Raw genomic sequence first — 22,960 nt, 5'->3', positions numbered from 1 at the left:
AAATATAAAATCTTGATAGTCTATTTGCCAAATTTTTGGAGATTTTAAAACAGATTCACATCAATGTTCCGTTCACTGATACTTTATTGCAAATGTCTTCATATGCCAAATTTTTAAAAGAAATTTTGTCAAGCAAAAGAAAATTGGAGGAAGTTTCTATGGTAATGCTTACTGAAAAATGCAGTACTATACTTCAAAATAAGCTACCACAAAAACTTGGTGACCCAGACAGTTTTACAATTCCATGCACTTTGGGAGGAGTATATTTTGAAAAAGCACTCTGTGATTCTGGAGCTTCAATAAATTTGATGCCATTTTCTATCTTTAGAAAATTGAATCTTGGTGAAATGAAAGACATATGTGTTTCTCTTCAGTTTGCATATCAAAGTACTAAGAAACCTAAGGGAATAATTGAAAATGTGCTCGTAAGAATAGATAAGTTTGTTTTCCATGTAGATTTTATAGTACTTGAAATGAAGGAATGACCTGATGAACCAATCATTTTGGGTAGACCATTTCTTTCCATAGGTAGAGCAATCATTCCATCAAGGACAACTAATTTTGAGAGTTGGTAAAGAAAGAGTCATTTTTGATATGCAAAAGATATTAAGATTTTCAGGAGATGAGACGTCATCGTCGTGCTTTACGATTGACATGCTTAATTATCTTATAGATGAATTCAAAGATGATCAATTAATTTCAGACTCAATGGAAAGATGTTTGGCCAAATTTGGCACAACACAAGATGATGACCCTATCATCATAAGAGAAGCCGAAATACTAGAAAAAGATTCTGAAGATGAGGAGATCCAACCAGAACAAGTTCAACCAAAAATTGAACTCAAAGTTCTCCCATCTCATTTAAAATATGTTTACCTTGAGAAAAAATTATTACCAGTAATTATTTTATCTTCTTTTACTGTAGGACAAGAAGAAAAACTGATTGAAGTGTTGAAAGCACACAATGGAGCCTTGGGATGGACTATAAAAGATATCAAAGGGATTAATCCAGCTGTTTGTACGCACAGAATCCTTATGGAGGATAGCTACATGCCAATAGTCCAGCCCCAAAGGAGATTGAATCCAGCAATGCAGGAAGTAGTAAAAAAGGAGATCGTAAAGCTTTTGGTGGCAGGTTTTATTTATCCTATTTCAGACAACCCTTGGGTAAGCCCAGTTCAGATAGTACCAAAGAAAGTAGGTATGACTGTTATAAAAAATGAAAGTAATGAACTCATACCTACTAGGACCATCACGGGATGGAGAGTGTGTATTGATTACAGACGTCTCAATGATGATACTAAAAAAGATCATTTTTCTTTACCATTTATTGATCAAATGTTAGAAAAAATTGCAGGATATGGTTTTTATTGTTTTCTTGATGGCTATTCAGGGTATAACCAAATACCAATTGCACCTGAAGATTAGGACAAAACAATTTTCACATGTCCTCATGGAACATATGCCTATAGGAGAGTGCCATTTGGTCTATGCAACGCCCCTACTACATTTCAGCGTTGCATGTCACCAATTTTTTCTGACATGACTGAAAAATTTCTTGAAATTTTTATGGATGATTTTACGCTCTTTGGCAAAATATTTGAGGGTTGTCTTCACCACTTGACCTTAGTTCTTAAGAGATGTGAAGAGACAAACTTGATTCTTAATTGGGAAAAATATCATTTTATGGTTGCTGAGGGAATTGTTTTAGGATATAGAATCACTGCTAAAGGGATAGAAGTTGATAGGGCTAAAATTGATCTTATAGCAGGATTACCCCCTCCCACAACTGTTAAAGGCATCAGAAGCTTTCTAGGTCATGCAGGTTTTTACAGACGGTTCATAAAAGACTTTTCAAAGCCGTTGACTAACCTTTTGATGAAAGATACTAAGTTTGATTTTTCAGGTGATTGTTTGAAATCATTTGAGACCCTTAAGGAAAAGTTATCAATCGCCCCAGTAGTTGTGTCTCCAGACTGGAATCAACCTTTTGAGGTCATGTGTGATGCTAGTAATATAGCAGTTGAAGCTGTTTTAGGCCAGAGAAAGGATAAGATCTTTCGTCCCATTTACTATACTAGTAGAACAATGAATGAGACTCAACTAAATTATGCCACAACAGAAAAAAAAATTACTAGCAGCAGTATTTGCTTTTGATAAGTTTCGATCTTATTTGATAGGAACCAAGGTCACTGTTTTTACAGATCATGCAGCTTTAAAATACCTCTTAGCAAAGAAAGATGCTCAATCTAGATTGTTAAGATGGATTTTTTTACAAGAATTTGACCTTGAGATAAAAGACAAAAAAAGGAACAGAAAATCAAGTAGCTGGCCATTTGTCCAGATTAGAAAATCCCCCTCTTGAGTTTAGCGAAATAAAGGAAGAATTTCCTGAGGAACACATTTTCTCAGTTAAATCAACTGTGACTCAACCACCCCGGTTTGTAGATATTGCAAACTACTTGGTTGGAAAATAGACACCCCAAGATCTCTTTTACCAGCAAAGAAAAAAGCTTATATCTGATGCAAAGTATTATTTATGGAATGAACCTTACTTGTTTAAAAATTGCACAGATAATATCATTAGAAGATGTGTGCCTGAAGATGAGATGAGCAAACTTTTATATCACTGTCATGATGGATCAATTAGAGGCAAATCGAACAGCCTTTAAAGTTTTGGAAGCCAGATTTTTTTGGCCGAGTCTCTTTAAAGATGCCCAAGCATATGTTGCACAATGTGACAGGTGTCAGAGAACATGTAACAACACTAAGAGAGATGAGATGCTGTTACAATCAATACAGGTATGTGAAATATTTGATGTTTGGGGAATAGATTTTATGGGTCCTTTTCCTTCTTCTCATTCTTTTGAATATATCCTTGTGGCCGTGGATTATGTGTCAAGATGGGTTGAAGCCATCCCCACAAGGAAAAATGATGCTCGAACTGTGTGCAATTTTCTTAAGAAAAATATTTTTACTAGATTTGGCACACCACAAGTCATCATTAGTGACCAAGGGACTCATTTTATGAATAAACAATTTTCTGCTTTGCTGACAAAATATGGTGTGACTCATAAAACAGGAAACGATATCATGCTCAAGCTCAAGGGCAAGTTGAAGTTTCCAACCGTGAGTTAAAAAGAATTCTTGAAAAACGGTTGGAATATCAAGAAAAGACTAGGTTTTAAAATTAGATGATGCATTATGGGCATACCAAACGGCGTTTAAAATGCCAATTGGAACATCCCCATATAGATTAGTCTTTGGGAAAGCTTGTCATTTGCCAGTTGAATTAGAACACAAAGCTTTTTGGGCACTAAAAGCACTAAACTTTGAATTAGCCTTTGCTGGTAAAAATAGATTTTTTCAGGTTAATGAGTTGGAAGAACTGAGATTAGTAACTTATGAAAATGCAAGAATTTTCAAAGAAACAACAAAAATCTGGCATGACAATTTGATCCGATAGAAAAGTTTTCAAGTGGGAGATCAGGTACTTCTTTACAATAGTCGACTCACGCTATTCCCAGGAAAGTTGAAATCCAGGTGGACATGTCCTTACAATATTACAGATATAATGGACATATGGTACAATTGAAATTCAGCAAAATAGTGGCGAAGACAAGTTTAAGGTAAATGAACATAGGCTAAAAATGTACTTTGGACATTTTGAGCAAAATCCATCGGTCACTTTGATAGATTGATGGATTTCAAAATTAATTAGTCGAGCTGACGACGTTAAACTCAGAACTATGATACCCTACCCGTAGCCATTGAGGATGAAGCAATGGACATATGTCCGATACAGATTTGGATAATTAAATGCTTAACCAATTAATCTGGTCAATATCCAGGTTATTGTACAGCCGGAACATCTCATGAAGGCCTATACAAAAATAGTGTCACCTACATAGGAATAACTTCATGGTGATTGGTATGCCTAAGTAACTGGTTGGTTAGCCATTTAATAATTCAATTAGAATGTTGGCACAGGTAAATTTTCTGGTTTATATTCATAACCATCACTTTATGACTGTTAAAGTGTTAAATTAGTTCAGTCTATTACACATAGAACATGTTTGGTCACAATTTCTTTCAAACTTTCTTCTGTGATTGTAAATTTGAAAGTCAAAAAGATTTTATTTTATTTATATATTCTTATTTTCAATCTAAATATATATATATATATATATATAAAGGATTTTCTAATATATTTATCTATGCATAACTAATTTTCTTTAGTTTATAATCATCCTTTATTCGTAAGTATTGCTCTTGTATGGTTTTAAAGTGTTAAGATAAAATTTTACATACCGTTGTACATAATTTTTTTCATTTATGCCATCTAACTTTCAAGTTTGTGATTTTTGTTTTTATGGAGGCAAAGGATGAGTATCTCCAAATATGAGAAATTGTTGAAATTGAGAAGCATTATGATCACAGACAAGTAGAATCAATATAATTTAGCTAGAACTTGCCCCAAATGTCTATCGAGGTGAAATTTCAGACAACATTGATTTTTAAAAATTATGCTTTCTTTGTTTAACTTTTTTAGCCTCTTTATTCCGAAAAGAAAAAGAATTGTACATATATATCCTTTTAGCACCCAAATTTGAGCCTTTAATTTCTTTGCTACACCATCATAAAAAAAAGAAGTAAGAAAGAATACAAAAGTAATATTCTTACTCTTTCCAAGCTATCTATAATTGAGAAGAAATGGTTATCAAAGCAAGAGATGGAGGATCAAAAAAAAAAAGATGAAAAATGAGCATTCTGAAAACTGTGCTTCATGTATATATGAATGTCCCATACAAAAATACAAAAAAAAAAAGGTATATATTCTTGCGAAATAAATTCGTGGTTGACAAAATAATTAACTCTTATGATAAAGCTGGAAAGATAAGTCACTACAAATATATCCTTTACCCTTACCAACATTAAGCTAAATATTACAAAACCAAAAAAGTCCTAAGAAGATTTTAGAAATCAATGTATATCGTATATTAGTGCAGACTGACATGAAAGGAAAGCTTATGGAAAAATTTGAGAAACTCAAGAGTTGTGATCATAAAGTTATCAATCTCAAAAGGTTCATCATGAATACAAGATGCGAAATTTCTTTTGCTAAATAAAAGTAGAAACAGAAACAAGGTAAAGATTTGGTGAACTTGAAAAAAGTTATTGGCGTTGAACTTAATATGAATTTTTATTTTTTCAATTTTTCACTTTACAAGAAACAATAATTACTAATAAAGTTATTCTCCTCGGGGACGAGCAATGATTCAAGCATTGGGGAATTTGATGAATATAAAATATTTACTTATTATATATTATTAATATTCTACTTTAAATAACATATTTAAATTATATTTCGTATTTTGCCTCTTTCTAACTATTTTTGCAGGAAAAAAAGATTATAAATAACATAAGGAAAAGACAAAATGCTCGATGAAAGTCTGCTATGGCAAGCACAAGAATTGAAATGGGAAACGGAAGCCTATAATTGAAGTTTGGACACATCCAAACTCACTTATCGGACACATCCAAGCTCACTCTTCAGACGTGTCCAAGCTCACTCTTCAGACGTATCGAAGCTCACTCCTCGGACACATCCAAGTTCACTCCTCGGACACATCCAAGATCATTCCTTGGACACGTCTAATCATTTAATGCTTGCAAGATTTGGCTATAAATAGAATGAAATATTGGCATCGGAGGGGGAAAAAGGAAGAAGAACTACTTTTATCTAAAATTTGGTTTTAAATTCTTTCTTTAACTATTTTATTTTATTCTTATTAGTTTTTGGATTTTCTAAGAGTATTGGAAATATTCTAGAATTCCTTTTTGTTGTGAAATTTAAATACTCCATAATGGAGTAGTCTCTTTTGTTGGGATAGTTTATGAAGCTTGATATATATTTTTATAATATTATTTCAGTTTTAATACATCCTTGGCTTGAAATTTTCATTGTATAATTCAAACTGTGCTGAAATAATGGTTTCTAACTAATCATTATTATCACTTCTATATATTTTATTTAAGTTATTCTTATATTAGTTTTGTAATTCTCACGGATCAAAATTAATATATAATAACCAATGAATAAAATAATAGAGTGAGAATAATTTTTTGTAAAACTCTTATTTCAAATATGTAATCTTGTTTGTCTCAATTTTAATTCTCACGGAGGAATTGTTGTAAGATTACTGATTTTTAGTAAAATATTCTCACGAAGTTTTTACAACCTTTTAGCACAATTCAAGCAAGAAAATATTTCAGTTTGATCGTCACTAGTTTTAACTCAATTAATTACATAACCTCACGGAGTGCTATTAATTGACTTTTTCTTAGTGAACAAATATAATTATATTAGTAATAAGCAATTATTCTTTAGAGAAATACATGTAGAAACTGAGATTTTATTGTAATAATATTATCAAGTGAATTCAACGATTCACAACTCTTTTAAATTATAAATCTTTCCGAAATTATTTGCTTTGCTTTAATTAATTAACAAGTTTTAAAACTCACCTTTAATCAATCCGGTTCTCTCAAATAGCAGTAAAAATATTAAAAGTTTGTAGCCTAGATTAACCAATCTCTGTGGGACGATATCATAAACTATACTAGAATTTGACTGAGTACGAGCAGAAAAATCCTATGCACATTGGTCTCGTCAATCACCACCTGATCAGCTGGTATACGATGATGATTTTGCCCATAGTGACTGAGATGATATGATGGAATGCCCTCAGAGGCTTTATGATGTTATGTACGTACAGACCTATGCATTACATGACATTTATAACATATGCATGATACTATAAATATTTCACGATTTACGGAGCTATCCAGACTTACAGGTTGAGTCCTTTACTTCATGTTTCTTCCATGTCCTTAATTAATGTTGAATTACTGTTATGTTTTAGTTCTGCCTTACATACTCAGTACATTATTCGTACTGACGTCATTTAGTTTGGGATGCTGCATTCATGCTTGCAGGTATAGATAATCAATTTGATGAGCCCTCATAGTAGATGAGATTGACATTCAACGAAGGATCGGTAAGACTCCACCTCATACGGAGTGCAGCCGAGTCTATGAGTCATCGTGTCAGAGTTCAGCTACAAACTTATGTGTAGGCCGGTACCCTATCCCATTTGATGTCAAATAATATTAGAGGCTTTATAGACAGGGGATCATTTTATGCAGTATGTCAGAGTCCTTGATGCCCCATATGTATTCATGTTTTAAGAACGATGGTTCATTAATATAACATTTGCTCACCTACAAGTTGTACATTATAAGTTGTGGCCATGTGGGCCCATGATAGTTATAAAAGGAATAAATGAGTTACAGAATGGTTCGCTCGGGCCAGCACAACACTGAGTGCTAGCCACGCCTCCCAGGTTTGGGGCGTGACAATGTTGAAGAGATAGTGGCCTTGAACAGGGCCGATGCCAAGGCAGCCCAGGACTGCCTGAAAGTTACTGTTGAATACGTGAACTGGCAGTCCTTAAGGGAGGTTATCGAGGAGTTCCATGCCCAGGGTTTTGATCTGTCGGTCGAGATCGAATATGCTAAAAGGCTCGAAGTCAAGGCCAAGAAGCTGGCTGACCCCAAGGATGAGGAAGGCTCTGAGGGCTCCGGCGAACCCGAAACGAAGAAGACCCCGACGACCCCGGTAACGAGACGGGCTCTGGTGAAAATTAGGCTTAGGTTCCTTAAGGATTTTTCTTTGTTTCTATATTTTGTTCATTTTGTTGAGGCCGCTATTGTTGGCCTTTGTAAAGACTTTTATCGGAATGTATATAACGCTTTTTTTCCTTTGGAAGTTTTCTAGTTCGTTTCGTTTGACTTTCTCTTTATGATTGCAAAGATTTCATATGCTTTAGTACAGAATAAAATATAGTGATAAGGTCTTGTTCAGAGGTTCGAGCAAGACTCATTCTTGATGTAATTTTTGTTTGAAACTCGTGGGGGCTTGGTATGATCGGAAGCTTTCCCCGAAGTGCTCGTTTAAATGTTTTTAGACTATAGTTTTGCCAAGGGTAGACTTTTGAACCGGTTTGGATTTTTTCAAGGCCTTATATTTTGATTACGGGCTTTTGGGCGTCTATGATCTGTTTCTAGGGTGGTCGTAGCCTTTTGAGTTCAGGTACTAGCTAATAGGTTTTGTACCTTCGGGCTTCGATATCTAAGCCGTCCGAACTTGCCTTGGGCGACAGTCCCTGAGTGGGGGTGGCCGTAGCTTTTTAAGTTTAGGCACTACCTAGTAGGCTTCTATGCCTTCGGGCTTCGATACCCGAGCCGTCCAAACTTGCCTAGGACAATAGTCCCCGAGTGAGGGTGATCTCTTGGATCTGGATAGAGGCGGCCCTTGGGCTCGATATCCTTAAGGAACAAAATATAATAATCTTAAGGGACAAAATATGTATCCTTAAGGTGGAAATTTTCTTTCATTTTTGTGCGCAACATACAAGATTGCAAATGTACACAAGCTTCGTGTTATGGCTTAAATGGTCTATATGGGCATAGTTCATTTGACCGTTTGGCCCTTACAATAAATCCTATCCATCAAGCCTAGACTTTTCAAGCACAAAATTTCCTTCCTTGCTAAAATCATTATTTGAGGGTGATGGCCCCTAGGGGTGTCAATGGTTCAGTTCCGCTGGTTATTTTATAAACTTTGTACCATTCCAATTTTTTGGTCATTCTATTATGTATAACCAAAATTAGACTTTTCGAAACCGTCTCAATCATGTTGGTTTCTCTTCGGTATTTTTTTAATATTATGTAAAATTCACCAGTAGAAGTAAAATTGTAATAACATACGTTCTTTTATAGGACTTAGCAAATCTCTCTAGACATTTTTACTGTTTAAAGGGTGATGAATTAAAAAAAAAGGATGGCTAGAGTATAGATCCATCAACTATTCTACAACAGCATAAAAGAAATCAAACAAAGGCAAAGAAAAATATTAATCACACGAGTTGAAAGATATACCAAGCCGGGACTCAAGAATAAAGTCTATAGAAGATTAAATATTCAAAAAGATAAATCTAAATTATATGAAAGGAAACATATTCAATACATTGTAGTTTGCTACTCATAATCGCTAGAATACTTTGTGTCTTACTCATAAAGATACTTGAAATAACTTAGTTTAAGTAGAAGTAGCATAATAGGTTTTAGGAATTAGTATTTTAAGTTTAATTACTTATTGACTTGTAATAGTTTTCATAATTACAAGGCTCAAAGACAATTTAATGCATTATTATTTTTAAACTTACTAAAAAAATATATTTTCTACATGTAAAATTTATTCGGTACGGTTCGGTATTTTTTCGATTTATTTTTATCTACCCTAATAATCGGTGCAGTTATAGATTTATATAAAAACCTACGGTTTCTTAAAAAGAAACCTAAAAATTGGTTCGGTGCGGTACGGTTCGGTCTGCTTAATCAATTTTTGAATATCCATTGACACCCCTAATGGCCCCTAATATTCGAGGTCGATCGTCGATAGGGATAAGATACTGTTGATGTTACCCTCGACTCTAGTTCATAGCCGGTCTTTTATTCTAAGCTAGCACGATCTACTATTTCCTCGTTAAAAACCTTACTGGAAAACCCATTTGGGACAAACCGGTTCAAGGGAAAAGAGTGCAACGCGTGCTTTCAGACCTAATAGCTGCATCATTCTTTTGTTGTTGCCTGCAAGTGTTAGCCCAGTTCGTAAGATATGTAAAGAAAAGAATGAATGGGTCATACCTTAGCAGTAATATCGTTTAAAGTGGGTTACGTTCAGTTGTTCTGTAGTCGCTCACCGTTCCCCGCTTCGAGTTTGTATGATCTTTTGCCGGTAATCTCGATAATTCGATATGGACCTTCCTTATTTGGTCCTAGATTCCATTCGTTCGGGTTCCGGGTTTTTAGTGTCACCTTTCTTAACACCAAGTCCCCGATATTAAAGTGTCGGAGGTTGGCTCTCCGAATGTAATACCTTTTGATACATTGTTTTTGGGCGGCTAACCGGCCGAGGGCGACCTCGCGCTAGGGAGTGTGCATTCGATTTTGACCTTTATCGATAATTACTTATCGATTATCGATTTGTACCTATGCTTATCGTTATCGTTTCAATAAGGTTTTGATTTTTTTGATTTCGATTTATTGATTTTTGGGACTTATCGATTCGGTTATCGATTACACCAATAAGAAAATTTGCGGAATTCCACAGAAAGTATATCGCTATAAACATGCCTAACTAATATGGACAAAAAGAATCAAATTGAAACGATATCGATTACTTTCTTATTCCGTTTGCTTCAATGTAGTGGTTACAGCAATTGTAACGGGATCTCCAGATTTTTCTATTCTTGCAACGGATGTTGAAACCGGTACAGAAATTGTTCGCCTGGAGAATTCCCATGAGTGAGTTCTATAACTTAAGTATTAGTGATGACATGTAATAGCTTCGAGTTAGACATTTATTAAAAATATTGCTCTTTAGACGTTCTCATAGAAAGGTAACTTTTGAATTCAAGGCTGCTGTTAATCGAATAGTTAATTTGACGGAGTCAACTGTTGCTTCTGCAAATAATAGGGTTAGGGATTTAGGGTAAAGGAAAGGGTATTATATAATAATAGTATATTTGTCTTTTTAGTATATCTTATTGGTTTATCGATAAACCAATAACCGAAGAGAACAAAATCGAAATCAAAATTGATAACTCGATTAGGAAAATTTCGAAATCGAAAAATCGATAAACCGATAACAAATAATCGATTTGATTTATCGATAAACCGATTCGAATGCATACCCCTACCTCGCGCCTCTCGTCCAATAGATCCAGGCACGTGCTCATGGCCTTATCGTTTGACTCTTCGGTCGCATATCAGAATCTGAAACTCGGTTATCCTACTTTGACCGATATTAGCGCTTTGGCACCATAGATTAACGAGAGTGAGGTGTCCCCAGTACTAGATTTTGAGGTCGTATGATATGCCCACATGAATTCAGGCAAAATTTTCTTCCATTTTCCTTTTAGCGCTGGTCAATCTTTTCATAAGGTTTTGGAGTATGCTCTTGTTCATAGGCTCTGCATGCCCGTTCTCACTAGGGTAATAGGGTGTTGATAGGACCCTTTTGATCTTATGGTCCTTTAAAAATTTTCTCACCGTACTGCCGATGAACTGCTTCCCATTGTCCCACATGATCTCGGCCGACATTCCGGACCAACATATTATGTGGACTCAAATAAAATCAATAACTTCTTTCTCCCTAACTTTCTCAAATGCTTGGGCTTCCACCCATTTAGAAAAATAGTCAGTTATAAATAATATAAATTGAGCCTTACCGGGTGTCCATGGCAGGGGACCGACTATGTCCATTTCCCATTTTATGAATGACCAAGGTGACAAGATCGAATGTAGTAGCTCCCCCGGCTGATGAATCATCGGTGCATGCCTCTTACATCAGCCGCACTTTCATACGAACTTCTTCACATCTTTCTCCATGTTAATCCAGTAGTAGTCGGCTCTGATTAACTTACGAACCTATGATTCAGCACCCGAATGGTTCTCGCAAGTGCCTTCGTGAGCCTCCCTCAAGACATATTCGGTATCTCCTGGTCTCAGACATATGGCGAGTGGGCCATTGAACATTCTCCTTACTAAGATGTTGTCTTCGGACAGGCTGAACCTCGCCGCCTTTATGCGCAAAACTCTCGATTCTTTAGGATCCGAGGGAAGCTTCCTGGTATTCAGGTAATCTTATACTCCCTCCGTTTCAAATTAGATGAGGTACATTCCTTTTTAGTCAGTTCCAAAATAAATAACACATTTCTAAATTTGGAAATAATTCAACTTTATACTCTTCTTATCCGTTTATCCTTAATGAGAAACTTTTATAGCTACACAAATGTTATGGCCCCGCAAAGCTTTTATCCCTTAAGCTTTTAAGAGCACAAGTTTCAAAAGTCTTCTTCTTTTTTCTTAAATTCTGTACCGAGTCAATCTACCTCATCTAAATTGAAATGGAGGGAGTACTTGTTTCTCCAGTCCCAAGTTAAGCTTGTCGAGTTTATATCGGTGTGGCTTTCTCCCACTACCGATTTCATAAGTTGTACGATCATTTTCGAGCTGAATTCATCGTCATCAACCCACAATCCCAAGTTAGCAAGAGCATCAGCGTTGCTGTTTTGATCTCGAGGTACATATTCCAGGGTCCACTCCTTGAACAAATGTAACATTACCAGTAGTTTATCCAGGTAACTTCACATTTGTTCTTCTTTGACTTCGAACGTCCCATTGACTTGATTCACCACAAGGAGAGAATCGCACTTAGCTTGTATCATATCGGCCCCCAGGCTTTTAGCCAGTTTGAGACCTGCAATCATGGCTTCATACTCGGCCTCGTTGTTAGTCAATTTTACAGTTCTAATAAATTGCCTAACTACATTACCCGTCAGCAGCTTCAATATAATGCCAAGTTAGGACCCCTTTACGTTCGAGGCACCGTCCGTAAAGAGGGTCCAAGTCCTCGAGGAAGTCCCCGAGTCCAACAACAATTCTCTTTCGACCTTGAGTATTAGGGATGGCGTGAAGTCGGCCACGAAGTCCGCCAAAATTTAAGATTTGATGGAGGTTTAAGGTCGATATTCAATATCGTACCCCGCTTATTTCCACGGCTCATTTGGCCAATCGTCCCGAGAGCTCAGTTTTATGCATTATGTTTCTCAACGGGTAAGTAGTCATGACATATATGGGATGGCATTGAAAATATGACATTAACTTCTTAGAGGCGCTTAGCAAAGCGAGCGCCAATTTTTCCAGGTGATGATGCCTAGTTTTGGCCTTGCTTAGAGTCCTACTAACATAATAGATAGGAAATTACGTACCTTCCTCTTTTCGGACCAGGACTCCACTTACCACTATTTCGAATACCGATATGTACAAGTACAACTGCTTGTCTGCCTTCGGTGTATGAAGCAAAGACGGGCTCGAAAGGTACCACTTGAGTTCCTCTAAGACTTGTTGGCACTCCGGGGTCTATGAGAAGTTGTTCTTATTATTCAATAACAAGAAGAACCGATGGCTCTTGTCAGAGGACCTTGAAATGAATCGACCCAAGGCGGCTATGCGCCCGGTTAGCCTTTGAACGACCTTGACATTGTCCACCACGGTAATGCCCTTTATGACCTTGATCCTATCGGGATTGATCTTGATCCCCCGGTTGGACACCATGAATTCGAGGAATTTCCCGGATCCGACTCCAAATGCGCATTTCTCCAGGTTCAACTTCATATTGTATTTCTTCAATATGTTGAAGGTTTCTGCAAATGTTTCAAATGGTCCTCTGCTCGCAGGGACTTAACTAACATGTCGTTAATATAAACCTCCATTTAGTTTCCTATTTTCTCTTTGAACAACCGATTTACTTTGTGTTGGTAAGTGGCATCGACAGTTTTTAGCCCAAATGGAATTACATTATAACAGTAGGTGCCATATTTAGTGATGAAGGAAGTTTTTTCCTTCGCCCGGGTCCATCCGAATTCGGTTGTACCTGTAATAGGCATCGAGAAAGATGAGGATCTCATAGCCGGCCATCACATCGATCATGCGATCGATGTTGGGCAGAGGAAAAGAGTCTTTAGGGTATCCCTTGTTCAAGTCTTTGTAGTCTACACATATTCATAATTTATTCCTCTTTTTAGGGACTACTACTACATTTTCTAACCAATCAGGGTACTTAACTTCCCGAATGGATCCTATTTTAAGGATTTTAGATACTTGTCTTTGATAAATGCATGCTTGACTTCGAACTGAGGCCTCTTTTTTTGTTTGGCCGGGTGGAACTTCGGATCCAGGATCAGCTTGTGAGTAGTTATTTTCGGTGGGATCCCTGTTATGTCAAGGTTGGACCAGTCTAAATAATCTATGTTAGCTATAAGGAATTCAATGTGTTTTTCCTGAGCTCAGGACTTAACCCCGTGCCCATGTATACCTTCCGATCGGGCAGATGCTAGATCAATGTGACTTGCTCCAGCTTCTCGTCCGTTGATTTGGTGGCATCGGAATCGTCGGGGGCTATGAAAGACCTGGGAACTCCGTAGTCATCATCCTCGACCGTCTCCTATTTTTTCGGCTCGATCGGGGCCGGTATCGGTGATTGCTTGATCGAACTCGGGTTCTTTGATGTCGAGAGTGAGGATATTGGGACCACCTCATCGATCACAAACATCTCCTCTGCGTCCGATTATTCTCCATAAATTATTTTAATCCCTCCTAGTGCTGGGAATTTTTACACCTGGTGTAGTGTCGAGGGCACTACCCTCATCTTGTGAATCCATGGCCTCCTAAACAGAGCATTGTATCTCATATCTCCTTCAATCACGTAGAACTTTCTTTTCTGAACGGTTCCGACAGTGTTCACCAATAGGGTTATCTCCCCTTTAGTAGTCTCACATGCCATGTTGAATCCGTTTAGAACTCGGACTGCAGGCACAATTTGTTCTTGTAGACCCAGCTGTTCTACGACCCTCGATATAATGATATTGGCCGAGCTACCTGGATCATTTAACACATGCTTAACTCAAGATTTATTTATGAGTACAGATATTACCAGTGCATCATTGTGTGGTTGAATGATGCCTTTAGCGTCCTCGTTATTGAAAGATACGGTTCTTTCTAGCATGTAATCTTGAGTCTCTTTTTTTCCTTGTGATGGACACTTTGGTGCAATTTAACATCGGCCCACGGGGGATGTTGACCCCACCAATGATCATGTTAATGATGTGCTGAGGTTCCTCTTGCTCGATATGCTTATTGGAGTCCCTATTCTTGAAATTATTTTTGGCTCGATTGCTCAGGAACTCTCAAATGTGTCCGTTGTTGAATAACCAAACTACTTCTCACAGTTATCGGCAGTCTTCAGTTCTGTGGCCGTGAGTGCCATGATATTTACATATTAGGTTGGGGTCCCTTTGGGCGGGATCAGACTGTAAAGGTCGAGGCCACTTGGTGTCTTTGATGTGTTCGATGGTAGATACGATGGCAGCAGCATCGACGTTGAAGTCGTACTCCGATAACCTCGACGCTTCCTTAGGTCCGTGGGCCTGTCAAAACCGCTTTTGCTCATGAGTCCCCAATTATTTTAACCTCGGTCGCTTCTTCTTTCACTTCTCATAGGGTTCCATCCAGACCCGTTGCCCTTCGATCTCCATTGTATGATTGATACCGGTCTTTATTCGATCTTGGTTCATGATCAATGTCTCTTTTAGATCTGTAGCTAGTTCTTACAGGATAAACGGACTTGGAAGGGCTCCCGAGCTGATCACCTACGACCCTAATTTTTATTGGTACCGGTTATGGATGTCACCCCAAGTTACCGCCGGGTATTCTATCAGATTTTACTTCAACTATTGTGAAGCCAATGCGCTTTGAGTATTGAGTCCTTGGGTCCTGAATGACCCAATCATCCGCGATCAGAGGCAGTTCCATTCATTCCATTTGAAACTGAGACACTGATTCCCTGAGCATCTCGTTATCTCTTTGCTTTACTTTGAAAAGGTCTGACTTTCTGGTCTCAACCTTGATGGCCCCAGCGTGTGCTTTCAAAAAGGTGCCTGCAAGCATAACAAATGAGTCAATAGAATTAGAGGGTAAGTTGTGATACCGTATCATATCTCCATTTGATAAGGTCTCTCCAAACTTCTTCAGCAGGATAGACTCGATCTTATCATCTTACAAGTCGTTCCCCTTGATGGCGCACTTCTAAGAGGTCACGTGTCAATTTGGGTCAGTTGTACCTAGGAATTTCGGGCATGGAACTTTTTTGGGATCAGCTTCGTAGCTGCGCTTGGAGGAAAAGGTTTTTGAACAAACCTTTTGGAATCCAGGCCCTTCAATATTGGTGGTGCTTTTGGGATTTGGTCAACCCTGGAATTGTAGGTTTCTACTATTTTGTCATTGGCTTCAATTTTCTTTTCTCTTGATTTCACCCATTTTGTCAGTTCCTCAAGCATTTTTATGATCTCGGGGTTGGTCCTGGGTTCAGCTTCGCTCAGCCTTTCTACAATGAGTTTATTTCTACGAGTGTTTTCCCGGACGGTTCGGGCTCGACTCTGCTGGGAGCATGGCTCTGGTTTTGCAGCTAGGCTATTGCTGCCTGTTGAGCTTGCAACATTTCAAAGATTACTCGCAAGTTGATCCCATCACCTTCGTCGTCGCGTGCATTTTGGGCCACCGATCAAACTTCTCCACGGATGTTGTTCTCAGGATCGGTAGGCAAGTTTACATTGATAGCCACGTGTGAGTTAGAGCCGACAGGGTCCACGACCGGAACTCCATTGGGGTCGGAAGGGGGTACCTCGTTACTGGGTACCATATTGTTGTTCTCGCCATGGTAGCTAGACTCAGCATCTACGTTCAAAGGGCAGAATGAGGGTTTGACATTTTAAATTTTGACTTGAAATTAAAAGCTCAAAGAATAAGTGTAAAATAGGGTGTACTATGAAAATTTGTATCAAATTGCCATTATTATCCTTAGCCTACGGTGGACGCCAAACTGTTTACCCTAAAAAATGGATTAAAATTAAATTGTAAGTGATTTTAAGGATACACAGATTAATTCGATACAAACGAGAAACTGCATTAGATTAAACAGATAAATGGTGTAGTAAATTATTCGGACTTAACAACAACCTTAATGAAATATCCGCCCTCGATCCTAGACTCACAATGACCAAGCACTGACGAACACGAATAAAAACTTTGAATAACAGGGAAAATAATAGTATATTGCCTTGATATGCGTGTTACAGTGTGTCTAATGAATAATCAGACCCTCTTTATATAGTAGGGAGAGTCCTACTCTAAGTACAATTCCATAACAGGTAAAAATCCTTCGTTTAACTAATCACCGAATTTTCGCCAGTACGTGCCGAGATTCACACCGTAATATCCGACTGGCTACGGATTCGGATATCACGACCTTTTGTTAGTCATGCTCGGCTGCCCGGTAACGCTCTCTGAAGTGTTTTGGGGTTTGACCCGGTCCTGGGGTCATGGTCCCCATATTCCCGAGGGCGGGCGTCGTGCCCCCGGACCCCCGGTCGAGGGGCTTCTTATCCCAATCCCGATTCCTTGCCGTCACGTCTCTTACTCTGTTTACTTTATCGGCAGCCGAGGCATCTCAAGGGTTCGATTTTACCCGTATACAATAATCTTATATATTACTAATATTGCGGATTTATTTTTAGATTTTATTTTTTAAAATGTTCAGCGTGTTATCAGTGATAATAATCTTATATGCTACTATTATTGATTTATTTTCTTATTCTTATTTTCAATGTCAATGGGACACTAAGAACCAGTGTTTTTACACACCAGACAGCTGCCAAGATATATGGCGGGCCGACCTTATCCACAACTACGGGCCTATATCGATAGAAAACGGGCCTTTGATTCATGGGCCTTGTTAAACTAAATTACAATTTAAACTAAACAGTAATAAGAGAGACGTTCTCGTTTTTGCTTTCTAACTTCTTCGTTTGCATCGACAACGAGCAAAGCTTCAAGCTTTATCAGCAACTCTCTGCTTTGCTCTGTTCTTCCCGTAGGGTTTTGCCCCTTCTTATGGCTGCATGTTAAGTACCGAAATGCCCTTTCTTTTTGATATCTTTAGTTTTTGTGGATTCATGCATGTATCTTGTTGTTAAAATTTACTACTCCAAGTAATCTTTTTGGTCCGTACTTGAATTATTAATTGCTTATTCTTCAAATTCTTAATTTTATTTTAATAAATTAAACTGGGTTTCACGTCTTTTCTTTTTATTGAATTTGTTATTTTGATAAAAATGATTTCTTACTTCATTGACTCCTTTTCCATGGCTGGCATTGTTGATTGCTTTCTATTTAATATGTCCCAATCCCAAGCTAGTTGGAATTCGGTTAGTTTAATAAAATGGGCGTTTTTCTTACTTATATTAATTTAATGAGAATGAGAGCTTTTCTTACTGCTCCAATTTTTTTTGCATCACTGGTATTGTTGATTGCTCCTACTTGATATGCGTCAATTCGAAACTAATTGGTCGTCGTTAAATTATTTCTTGTCTCGGTAAAATTGATACAAATTCTAAATTTTCTGACTTCTTGACTCTTTTCCATTTATTGGAATTATCGATTGCTCTCTATTTCTGTTAGGATTGTAATTACTACGTTAAAAACGTATGTTAAATGATTTACTAGTATTAATTTTCTGTTTGTTGATTTTGGGATGTGTTTGTTTAATCCAGGTGGTTTTGGGGCTTCTGGCTTTAAGTTAACAAACTTGAATTTGGGATCCTCTAAGCCCAAATTGACTGCATTGCACAATTTGAGAACTAAGAAATTGAGTCAAAGTGATGGGTTGCTCTTAACCACGAAATCAAGGAAGACATTGTTTGGTTGCTGGTGTTCGACTGCTGAAGTTGAATGTGAGTCATTTCCCTCACAGATTATGTTTTCCCCCTATCAAACTAATGACCAGCCAAATGCTTGGCTACTGCATTTTTTCCTGGATTTTGTATTTTCATCAATAAGTGAGTGCAAATTCTCTGCCCATACAATGTCTGCAATCGACTCGTTTATTAACTTACCTATCACACGGACATGACAGTGATGCTAGTATTATATACTTCCATTGTATCAATTTATGCAACACATTTGACTGGGCACGGAGTTTAAGAAGGAAAAGTAAGATTTTTGAAACTTGTGTTCTTAAACTTTGTGTGGCTATAAAAAGCTCATCATTTTGTGTAAATGGGAAATTTGAATCAAATTGTTTTCAAATTTAAAAACTGTCATTCTTTTTTGAAACCGAATATAAAAGAAGTGCTCCAATATAAATTGGAACAGAGGGAGTACGTAGTTTAAATCATTTGAAATGCTAAGTTGCTATGTTTTTCTGCGATAATGAAGAATGACTTGTTATCCTTGATTATCATATTGACTTTTCAAGAGTTTGAAGTTCTATTTGTCATTTGGAAGTATGTTGTTAGACGTCTCCTGCTTTTGGAGTTTCTATTTTATTTTGTTGGTTCTTGTGCTTGAGTTTTAGATTAGATCAAAGCTGATCACTTCTCTTGCTCACCTTTCGAGGGAGTAGATATTACATTCTTATTCGGGAAATTTTTCAGTAGCTAGTTGAATTACATTTTCTAAGAGGTTACTGCTTTTTTCCATTCTACTAGGTTGATAAATACTGAGCTGACATCAATGTTTCCCTTTTCAAATTAGCATAACTTCTTGCTGACTTCACCCTAGAGCTTGAACATGATTTATGTTATGTAAAAATAATTATTCAACTTTATTTTGTTTCTCTCTTCTTGTAGCTGCAGCAGCTGCAGTCAGTCATAGTTCAGATGATAGTTCGAGAAAGATCATTTCTTCAGAAACTGCAAGTCCATTGATCCCAAGTTCATATGAGGTCAGCACTTTCTATTTGCATTATGTACTCTGTTAAAATACAGTAATGTGATGATCATACTGCTGGTATTCGCCTATTCAGTGATATAAAGTAGCGAAAGTTCATTGCCGGTGGAGCATGTTTTCATCCGCTACATAGTTCCAAAATATAGAACTTTCAGGAACTTGGGGAACGCTAAGGACCATTAAATAACACAGCATAACTTCAGTAGAGAATGTCAGCCAGATTCCGCTTACTTCCTCTCTGAATATGGGGAGGCTGTTAGTATTAAACATCGCATTATTGTACAGTAGCTTTGTATATTCTGTAAGGGAGATAATGAGGGTGACAGTGAAGGCTGCAATGCAAATTTGACTTCAAGCTTCCAGCTACTATTGCATTTGACAGAAAGATTTGAATCCTGGTAGTGTTCTTTTATGGAAAGATTTATTGGCAGGTGGGAGGATCTTGTAAAGCAGGTGATGGTATGAAACATTCTATTTGATTGAACAAGTGGGTGTTATATGGCAATAGATGGAGTGGCCTCATAATTAACAATTCAACCCTGATGCAGTATCGAACCACGTGTTTCCATTGGCAGGTTGCAAGATTGGTACTTGAAGATTTCATGCCCCTCCCTCATAAAAATAAAAAAAATAAAAAAAATAAGGATTTCATGCCTCTCCCGTCTTTCCAACTTCAATTCTGTAACCCTTTAGGTTTAAATATTTAAGTTGGCAGATGCAATACTTTAGTTGCATTTAACTCCGTCAACTTCTTCCTAATGTGTTAACTCAGAGGCTCCTACTGGGATCTTCTCTTATAGTGGAGGAAAAAGAAACAGAATTTGGGAAGGCTACTCTAAGTTCTACATGGTGCCATGGTTGAAGGAAGGTCAATGTCACGTTCAGAAAACGGACTTGTATCTATTTTAATAACTCTATATTACTTAGTTTCCTTTGCTGTGATGCATAGAGTATCATCCCTATACTTGCACCGTCTTTTGCAAGCTTTTCAGCCAGCTGAGAATTGCATAAAACTGGAGTTTTGGGTGTGATTCTGCCCAACCTTGTATAGTATTGCCATTTCATCTATTCTGAAAGTATAAGTGCTAGCAAGTACAGAATAATGTGCAGTATGGTTTAATACCTCCAAAGCTACATCACCTCGTTCTATCAGAATCTGACTCTGAAAAGGAAATTAAATAACAAGTTGTTATTTCCAACTTCTTGATGAGAATTTTTTATTCTTTGGTAAACAGGTCTTATTCATATTATTCATGGTACTTTTGTAGCTTCATTGCATTCATGTGGAAGATCTGTTTTGATCTGCTAAAATTAATGTTGTGAAAAGGCACTGTTAATGATGACAAGTTGAATAAAAGTTGTCTTCCTATTAATATGTTACTTCCTACATGCGATGACATTTTGTATTAATACATGAAACATACCTACTTCATTTAACAGGTGGAATCTCTCCTTACAGAAATATGTGATACAACCTCCATTGCAGAAGTTGACCTAAAGGTAAGCTGGTTTCGTAATATTTTGTTTATTTTATTTCTTAAGGATCTGAACCTCATGCATTCTTTCATCTTCTTCAAATCTCTTTCTTAATCCTTCTGCTTCTTACAATGCTTTTTCATTTTATTGTTAGCTTGGTGGGTTTCATTTATATGTGAAGAGGGACTTGACGGGGCCAAGTACAACTTCATTGCCTGCGATATCAAATCCTGTCAATATTCATTCATCTGTTGAAGTGGCTGATTCAAATGGCTCAGCCTCGTCACCATCATTAGCCATCACCAAGTCTTCACCTCCCTCAGATGGAATCCGGACTATCATTGATAAAGCTGCAGATGAAGGCTTGGTGATAATTCAATCTCCTAGGGTGAGATTTCTCTCTCTCTCTCTCTCTCTCTCTCTCTCTCTCTCTCTCTTTATGTGTGTGTGTATATATATACAACACACACACACACACACACACTCTCCCTGAAAATGACATTCCGTACGTCATGCAGGTTGGCTATTTCAGAAGATCTCGAACCATAAAGGGAAAGCGTGCACCTCCATCTTGTAAAGAAGTAGGTGTTTTATTATGTTTTATCCTTTAAATCAAGATGAGATGTTTCTTTTTGTCAAACAAAGAGATTTTCGATCTCTAGTCTTTATGATAACTGATTATTATTTAAATTCAGGAAAGTTTACTATTAATCTCATTTGATATAGCTCCTTCCCCTTCAAAAGGAGTTCTCTGTTTAAAGGGGAGGTCTAAGAAAAATTCAGGAATATGTCTAAATATTGTTGCTTTGTTCTGAAAAAAAAAAGAAAATCTGTTGCTTTGTTTGCGAGTCCACACCTAGTGTTGTGAATTCAGATTTTTGTGTCAAATTTTACCTTTTAAGGTGCCTTCATTTTAATTTGCTTAGAATTGTTTTTAGTAGCAGACTAAATTTAAGGTCTTCCCTGTAACTCTTTTATCTAGAGAAAAGCCCTATCTAAACTGTCTGCAGATCCTTTTGGAACTGTCGTGTAACTTGATGAACCGAGTCCAATGTTACTCTATTCCTGAAACCCTCCTCCTCCAACCTTCCTCTCCTCGTCTCTTCTTTTTTCTCTGTCATGTCTCTCTCAGTGCACGAGTGGCAGTGTCATCTGTGTTTCAGTAATACACTCTAGCTATGCTTAGCATGTGACCAGTTTTTTGTTAATTCTACTCTGTAGAAGCAGCAAGTGAAGGAGGGACAAGTAGTTTGCTTCATTGAGCAGCTTGGTGGCGAGCTCCCTGTTGAGGTTCGGACCCTGATATAGATGCATGCATAATTTCTTGTTGATTGTACAAGCTGTTTCTGTTATTTCAAGTAAATTTTCATGCATATTTGCTGATTCTCCTTTTGTCTTTTCTTTTCTATCCTCTTTTAGTCTGATGTATCTGGAGAGGTTATCAAGATACTCCAAAAAGACGGAGGTATGCTTCTTAATTCCTATGTGTTAAAAATAATTTTGAACATCCTAACTCTGACTACTTCAATATCTCACTTTACCTGTTTATGGTACAGATCCTGTTGGATATGGTGACCCTCTAATCTCAATCCTTCCTTCTTTCCCTGGTATAAAGAAGCTTCAATAGATGGTTCTTGTAGCATATGCCTTCTGGCCCGAGTTCTTTTTCTTCGAGAAAATTCAAGTTGAAAATTGTTGATTGTCATGTCGAATCTGCGGATTTTTATTAACCTTGTTTATTTGTTTTAAATATTTATCTGGAATTTGCACCAACAATTGTGAAGAAATGAGATGTTTATGTTTTTGCATTTCTCATCCTTGTTCTTCCCAACTACACTTGCTTTCTTTTACAATATGAGTCTGAGGGTTATTAGTCTCTTGATGTTTTGAGGCCATCATTTGGTATTAGACTATTAGTCAGCTGACCGATCACATAAGTCTCAATTTCAAACTAGTTGGGGTTAGTTATATGTATATTTATAGTATGTTGTACCCCAAAAAAATTTAATTA

The 22,960-nt window shown here is 37.2% G+C and overlaps 1 protein-coding gene across 1 annotated transcript; it reads left to right on the top strand.

Moving 5' to 3' along the window:
* Window positions 1-3,229: 3,229 nt before the first annotated feature.
* LOC104235388 (uncharacterized) lies at window positions 3,230-22,757 on the top strand. The gene is made up of 14 exons (XM_070149877.1): window positions 3,230-3,350; window positions 10,335-10,431; window positions 10,523-10,604; window positions 11,695-11,766; window positions 16,014-16,110; window positions 17,510-17,647; window positions 18,297-18,476; window positions 19,374-19,468; window positions 20,914-20,973; window positions 21,104-21,337; window positions 21,468-21,530; window positions 22,171-22,239; window positions 22,369-22,414; window positions 22,506-22,757. Exons 1-14 carry the CDS (start codon window positions 3,230-3,232, stop codon window positions 22,574-22,576), a joined length of 1,425 nt encoding a protein of 474 aa, XP_070005978.1. The 3' UTR covers window positions 22,577-22,757.
* The last annotated feature ends 203 nt before the right edge of the window (window positions 22,758-22,960 follow it).

The sequence above is a fragment of the Nicotiana sylvestris genome, chromosome 6 (assembly GCF_000393655.2).
Source record: "Nicotiana sylvestris chromosome 6, ASM39365v2, whole genome shotgun sequence".
In the NCBI taxonomy this organism is placed as follows: domain Eukaryota; kingdom Viridiplantae; phylum Streptophyta; class Magnoliopsida; order Solanales; family Solanaceae; genus Nicotiana; species Nicotiana sylvestris.
The sequence above is the reverse complement of the archived record's forward strand: the minus strand, read 5'-3'. Positions and strand labels throughout refer to the sequence as shown.